The 8,023-nt window shown below is 41.2% G+C and overlaps 1 protein-coding gene across 1 annotated transcript; it reads right to left on the bottom strand.

The window, feature by feature from the left end:
• Positions 1–2,883: 2,883 nt before the first annotated feature.
• Positions 2,884–3,741, bottom strand: or64d1 (odorant receptor, family 64, subfamily D, member 1). The gene is given in 1 exon segment (XM_047392782.1): positions 2,884–3,741. A coding segment is annotated over 1 exon segment (858 nt).
• Between the last annotated feature and the right edge of the window lie 4,282 nt (positions 3,742–8,023).

Genomic DNA, 8,023 nt, shown 5'->3' on the forward strand with positions numbered 1-8,023 from the left:
CAAAAGTGCAATATTTTTGCCAGTTATTTCAGAAAGTAAAATGGTTATTTTATAAACATTCGTTCCACATAGAGTAAATGTTTCAAGCTTTTATTCCTTGTTATTTTGATGCTTATGGCTTACAGGCAGGGCTTGACATTAACACCCGCCAAATGCAGGTGAATTTTAGCAGTGGCGGGTAACACAGCCACTCCGACTAGCCACTTTGGCGGGTTGAATACAGTCTTTAATTGCAGTTTTCTCAAATGGGATCCGAAATAATAAGCAAGTTGAGATGCGACACTACAACTCCCATGAGCACTGCCTGCGTATAGTGTTTGCTCTCTGGTCCGTTCATGAACACCGTCGCTTTAGACAGACGGTCCCTGTGGAGAACACAGTTGTGAAGCGGTGGGGCGTTAATGTGGAGGCAATGTTTCTACTTTGTTCACCGCCAGTGTTGCCAAATCCGCTTATTATAAGCGACTTTGGGCTTGTTTTACTCTAAGGTCGCTTGCAAATCTCGTGGGTTGTAGTTTTGTGGGCTTGTTTTTGAACGTGAAGTTTGGGCTTGGCATTCCTTCTGAGTGAAACCCCTTCATTATCTCCCAGCTCCCACAATAAAGCAAAACACAAGTGGTAGATAGTTTGTCCCAGGGGCGTTTTTAGGGTCTCAAAATATTGGGGGCTTTAGCCCAAATCCAAAATATTTACATTTCAATAAGACAATTTATAGGTATTTAAAATAATATAGAACATACTGTACCAGTTCTCTGTCTCGGCTGGTTCTAGACTGAATGTAAATTATTGTGAATCAAACAAAAAATAATGCAATAATTTTACTTTTTTTTAACTACGCGCCTGGTTTGTCCTTTCCACGTCACTGTTTCCTGGTTATAGCTCCCACCAGAGTTGACGGCACACCCTGAACACACTCCCGCTAGAGCCCAGAGTGACAGGGTAACGAGTGATGAGACAGCGTCAGAATGAGATGCAGTAAATGGGAAAAATGTTAATACAAAGTGGGAGAAAAAGAGCACACTGCAAGACAGGGGCCCTGTCCCAATACCCGCACTTCCACCCTTGTGTCCCTGAATTGCGCGTTCCAGTTGATGGGTTCGAGTCCGTAGTGTGACATAATTCTCCAGAGTGGTCCTTAGCCCTACCCCCTTTGTGCCCTCAATCCGCACTTCGGCGAAGCCCGCATCTAAGTGGACTTCGCCGAAGTATATTATCCGCAATTCACTGCTGCAGATGACGTTCTGTGCAAAAACCAATCACAACCGTCAACGTAACCAGCCATCAAATCAGAATAATAAGAACTGTGTAAACTTTAGACAGCAAGCAGACAAATATATTTTTACTGGTTTTTCAGGCTCAACATTGTAAGAAACCAGTGGGTTCAGAGTGATTCTGGGCCAGTAGATCATAACACTGAAGTTACCTTTCAAACAAACACTGGAGCAGCGAGAGTCTGGTGTATAAACCTACGTCACTTCCTGCATTTCTTCTCCTCAAAACAATTGCTTGTTGCAGTTTTAAATAGTTTTTTTTAGCAGCAAGACTGTGAAAACAGCGCTGGTTCCCGCCCTTTTTGATGTTGCTGTTACGTTGCAGAGGTGCAAATGGATGACGTCACCTCTACTGTCCCAATTCTCCAATTTTGCAGCTTGTAACCTGCGCACTTCAACCCCTTCATGTACTTGTACAAAGTAAACACTTCATAGAGGGGCGTAGGGTGTAGTGTGGGAATTGGGACAGGGCACCAGTCATTCAGGCTGAGGGTATGACAGGGGAATGGCATGAGTCTAGATCCACTCAAAGAGTCACTTGACATTGAATATTAAGGGAGGAGAATATATGAGAAGGAGGCGTCACATAGCACCAGTGCCCCAAGCCCAGACGACCAAAATCCAGCAAATAACACCAGGAACAAAGCTCTGGACCGCCCCTGGCCCTGAAAAGATTCATACTAAGTGGATAGACAAACTGATGGTTTTCCATGAATGTCTAGCAGCACAAGGGATCCATCCAGAGTGCTTAATGTTGGACAATCAAGATCATAAAGGACCCCCAGAAAGGGACTATGCCATCCAACTACCGACCAGTAACATGTCTCTGCATTACACAGAAGCTCCTGTCAGGCATTATAGGATCAAATAAGGGAACTGGCAGGAACACATAAGCAGCCAACCAATAGCTACTGGTTGGTAGAGCAGTCACTCAAGACCAGGCATTATAACTTCTCCATTGACTGTATTGACTACAGGAAAACATATGACTTGATGCACACATGGATCCTGAAAAACCTAGAACTATACAGCATGACCAGGACACAAAGAGCCCTAGCAGACAGCTCAATGGATAGCATTGATGATGGTGATAAGCTCAAAGTCTCTGGGGTTAAAGGGTCTCCTTGCCATCACCCTAATCTTCAGCTCCCTCCACACATTCTCTGTCAGAGTCAAGTCAGGATTCTGACTGGACCGCTCCAACACATCAATATTACTTCATGGTCAAATTAAAAGATTTAAACCTATGAATATTTTTGGGATTAACTGTATTTGTACATAGATACAGAAAGACAGGCAGACAGAGATTTTGTACTTTTATTGTAGTTTTACTTGAAAAATTAAAAATATTTAATTTATGTGTTTTCAAATTACTTTGTGATCAATAATGAAACAGTTTGATTAGAACAATGGTGTTATTTCATTTCAACAAATTCTTTACCTAAAGCCTGGAGCCTGCATGCTTTACATTCATTATTTCTCTGGAGTCACATATTTGTATGCTCAGGTAATCAAATCTGATGATTTACTATATATAAATGTAAAGAAAACAGTGATTCTTTTAAATTTATGTCAAAAGGTCAAAGGTTAGTTTCTGCAAATATTTGCTATGTTATTTATGTTTCCTAAAAAAGTTTCTTGTGTGAACACTACTCATGTTAAATCTGCTCTGCAAAATTTCAAAGGAAACACCAAAAGAGAAGTTGATTATTGAAGCAATGTGAGGAGTACAGGTACTGACAGCTTTCTGCCGGGTCTGTTTGGACCCAGAAAAACACACCTTCAGGATCCTCATGTAGGTGTAGAGAATTACAGACACAGGACCACAGACTGTGAGAAAAGTCATAACAAGTTCATAGATGTTATTGACTCTGGGGTCGTTACAGGCCAGTTTTATGATGGAGTTATTGCCACAGTAGATCTTATGAATGACGTTCCCACAGAGCTGCAGAGAGGAGCTCAAAAAGGTTGTGCCACCAACAGCTAAAATAGGAGGTAACCATGTGATGGATACCAGAAAGACCATTCTCCCTGAAGTCATCAATGTGTTATACTGAAGAGGATGGCAGATAGCAACAAATCTGTCATAAGACATGATGGCTAAGTTAGTAAACTCTACACTTCCATAGGTATAAACACAGAAAATCTGCAGAAAACAAAGAGGAGCAGCAACGATGTGAACATCTGAGAGGATCTGAACCAGCAGGAAGGGAAACAAGCCTGAGCTGCCATACAGTTCATTCACAAACAGGCTGCACAGAAACATGTACATAGGTTCATGTAAGCTCCTGTTCACACAGATCACCACGATCAGCAGAACATTAGAACCAACGATCAGAACATACAGACACAGGACAAGGATGAAAGAGAAGTATCTTAACAAACCAGTGTCCACGTAGACACTAAGAGTAAAATATAAAACTTGTGTGGAATTAATTTTCATCCTGGTTTTAGTTTATAATACAATCATAAAGGAAAGTCAGTGAATAAACTAATAACCTCAACAACTGATTCATTTCTGTAAGAACTTAAGGAGTAGAATAACAATTAAATTTCCCCTAAAGAACGAAGAAATCAAGAAGGTAACTATAGAAACACCTCACAGCTACCACCAGCAACAGGTCAAGACAGTGTGCGACTCATGGTACAACTCCTGATCTCAACTCTGCTTCTGCTTCTCTTAAAGAGTCCCGACAGAGAGACCACCCACAGCAACACACCTCATGACTAAATATTCAGTTAACATTTGACAATTCGAAGGAGGATTCTGGGATTGGCAGCTATCAGAAGAACGACACTTGCCTGACTGCACTGTGTCAAGTTTAGAGGAGGGATGATACTGGAGGGCATTTAAATTAAATTTTTAGGAATGTTAACTTCCAAAAATAAAATATATAAAATGTATGTGACAAATAAATACATTCATGAGAGGCGTTCACTTCATGGTGTTGTGGTGCCTAAATAACCATTTGGTCTGTTAAGTATTGTCCTGGGAATACCAGCCCAATATGGTGGTGGCAATAGGACAAAAGTTGAAAGAGGGATTCAAGCACTGGCATTATTGAACAGGTAACTCTGCAAACATACAGAATAAATTCACAACAACTTCTCTTTGAAATAAAATTATTTACAGAAACCATTCAACTGCAAGTTTAACATATTTCAGTTCATAAACTCTTCAACTAAAAGTATCAAGCAAAATGAAAGAATAAAGAAAACAAACTATATACAAGTGAAGGAACAAGAAAACCAGTAACATTATGCTATCATAGGACAGGTAAATGTAGAATTATGTTTAATGGTGCGCTCAGACTGACTGTGAATAAAGTGATAAGAGCGAGTGATTTACATGTTAACCCTATGTAGAGGCGGGTTCAGGAGCGAAGCGATGCAAATGGCGCAATTAGGGCGAATGGAGCGAATGGAGCAACTCTTTGGAGTTGAAAAATCTGAACTGTTCTATGGGATCGCAAATCAATCAGTACAGTCCCTGCTAATAATTAATGGAAAACGATACCTACAATCCACAAACATCACATACATAAAAAGATTCATGAACACATAGGATGAAGGAAGGTTTGCTATGAGAGGTTTGTGGGTGGCTTTGAAATTTTGTCCTGAAAAGGACTGGTTAATAAGGCACGCATGAAGTTGTGAAGCACACATGTGGCTTTCACACACAGCTTTCAACTGAGCTGAGATTTATTTACTCATCGAAGACAGATGGACATGTATTCTGCAGCGGGGATACAGCGCCTGTAGTTGGTGTCCCAGAGGCTGATTCGTCCCCCAACGCGAGGCAGCAGGTCCCCAAACTGGGTTCTGGATAGGCAGAAGTACCGCTGAAAGTGACCGTCATCCAGACGCTGCTAGTGGAGTAGGTGGTGGTACTCTCCAAACTGGTTCCGTCTCTGGAGAATCTGGCGAACCCAGAGAGGTCGACGACAGCGCCGTTGTTCGTCTTTCCATAAATAAAGCACCGTGATTCACTCCGTAAAATCCATGTTGAGTTGAAACCGGCAAGCAGCAGATAGAAGCTCCTCCTATTCGATGGCGCGGTGAAGGGAGTGGAGCGAGTGGAGCGTTGTCAGCTGTTGACCACGCAAATTGCTGGCGAAATGTCAGGAAGGCGACAGCACACGAATGAGGCGAAACATTTGTTGGAATCGCGGTCGGTCGGAACACACCATTAGAAACAGGAATAACCTAAGAAACTTGGAAATTAGGTTAAATTAGTTTTACAACTAAATAAGAATAATTGGCATGTCTTCAAACCACCAGTCACACTGTAAAATCAGAAGAGTAGATAAAATATGATTTTAATAAAATAATATTTTAAAGAATGATTTGCTGAAATAGAAATCTACTGTATTGGATCATTGATTCTTAAAATTGTTTAATTTTACCTTCCTTATCTTAGTGAAATTATATTTAAGGAAATATTATGTTAGTGTCGGGGTCTGGGAGATCCTGTCTTGTTTTTTCCTGCTACTTACTGTGCTTAACCTCTAGATGCCGCCAGAGCTCCTGTGGTGAGAGGGTAACAGGTGTAGCTCATTATCATCATCAGGAGGATTATATGAGGAGCAGGTTGCCAGCACTTCAGCGCCTGAGTGTTTGGCAATTGTGGTAACTCTAACCGACCAGACCTATTGGTATCCTCCCTGAGAGACCAAAGTTTCTTACCTCCTTGTCTTTGCTCCTTCTCAGGTGAACTTCCTCGTCCTGGTTCCTGTTCCAGTCACTCTCTGTCAAGTTTAAAGATTCAAGGACTCAAAGAATCCTCTCTCGGATCAAGCTCCAGCTGGCAGCCGCTAAGCTCCTCGTCTCCTCGGCCTCAGGCATAAGCGAACCCTGCTCACCCTCCAATGTTCCTCATCAATGAGCTGCAAGTACTGGCATTTAGTGCTCACCATCTGCTGTATGAAAACAGCCCTCACCCAAACCTCCACCTGTACAAGTATCACCTACCTTGGATTAAGAAAGATTTCCACTCGGCAATCCATCAACCTCACTCCCAGAATCCACATCACTTTCTCCCTGGCGGATCCTCATCTCCAACCCTGTAAGCAAAACCCGCCTTTCAGTATTACGAAATATCATCCAGAAAATATCATACTTGCTTGATCCTCCTTCTCTGTGCAGCGGTGTGTTTCCAGTCCCGGGTCCAGCTCCATAATCCATTCGGGTTAAAAATAAACTTAAACTTTTTCTCTGCCTTCTGGGTGTTAATCTGCATGTGGGTCAAATCCGTCAACAAAACAATGACAGTTAGATTAGAAACCAATAACCTTTTTCGTTAATTGATTATAACATTTTAACTAGCCATCACACGGAGTAATGAACTATGGAAATGGGGAACATCTATGTACTCTCATAAGATGGCGATGAGTCGAATGTAAACATTTGACCATTTTGGCTCTAGCATTAGTTGTTGCAATTTTAGCTCACAAAGGAAAGCTTATAGCTTGTTCACCTCCTTTAAAGTCAAACATGTTTCGTTTACTACTGCGGCGCTTTATGGCCAATCTGTGTTTAAAACCACCCATTAAAGGTGGCTGTAGTTATATTAATAAGCAAATTTTCTATCAGTACTTCAGACAAATTTTGTTTTCAGAGAGCTAAAGCAGAGAAATATGTGAATGTGAGCAAAGAGCGCTAGATAGAAAAGGCCAGGTTGCAAATGCTACAAGATTACATTATTATGCTAACTGGCCCATATCAGGATTATCTATACTTTAAAGACAAAAACTTAATTGATAAATGTGAATTAGCTTACGTTGTAAATCCTGAATTCATAAACATAGATTTTGTTCAGTTTTAACCTGTGTGAACTGAACTTAGAACTAGTTCTTCAGACAAGTGAACTTGTGCACCACGACTGACCCCTTGGTAGTATTAGTTCCCTTATTTTTTTCACTCTGCTGTTTCAGTGGATGGCCACTTCCTGTTCCAAAATGGCTGTCAACCAGTGCACAAAAAAGCTCTGCAAAAACACGGATGAACGAGTTTGGTGTGGAAAAATTGGACTGGCTTGCAGAGAGCCCTGATCTCATCCCGACAGAAAAGCTTTGGGATGAATTCGAGTGGAGACTCCAAGCCAGACCTTCTCACCCAACATCAGTGTCTGACCTCACAAATCTAATTCTGGGAGAATGATCAAAAATACCCACAAACACAGTTCTAAACCTTGTGGAATGCTCTCCAAGAAGAATTGAAGCTGTTATTGCTGGGATGTCTCTCAAGTTGAGATGTGTGAGGACAAATGAGTAAAACCTTTGGCATTATAGTGTGTTTTGAGTGTCAGATTATGCTACTGCATTAAATGATTGATTAATTTTAACCTTTTTTACACCTCTCTACCAGGATACCAAAAAGTGGAGCACACTGCATGATACAGCAATAAATCTGTACTTATTGTGGCTCGGATGTAAAATGAACCACAGTTTGTTGTGGAAAGAGACACACACTGGCCAAGGAAGATGGAGGGTCTTACAGTCAGGCATTGAAATTCAAGACTATTCTAATAAGATGATGACTAAACAAAGGCAGGTTTGACCACAGGCAGTGGAAGACAATACAATATTGAACTAGGAGCTTCACAAAAAAAAAAGATTAACTCAGTGACTTTAGTTTGAGAAAGCCAAGAACAAAGGCCAGCCTACAGACTATAGTCTGTGAGTACAAATGCAACCACCATGAAATTTAGTGCCAAACATCATGAGCTGTGGCTCACATACAACTTTTAGTGA

Source organism: Girardinichthys multiradiatus, chromosome 18 (assembly GCF_021462225.1).
Source record: "Girardinichthys multiradiatus isolate DD_20200921_A chromosome 18, DD_fGirMul_XY1, whole genome shotgun sequence".
Classification (NCBI taxonomy): domain Eukaryota; kingdom Metazoa; phylum Chordata; class Actinopteri; order Cyprinodontiformes; family Goodeidae; genus Girardinichthys; species Girardinichthys multiradiatus.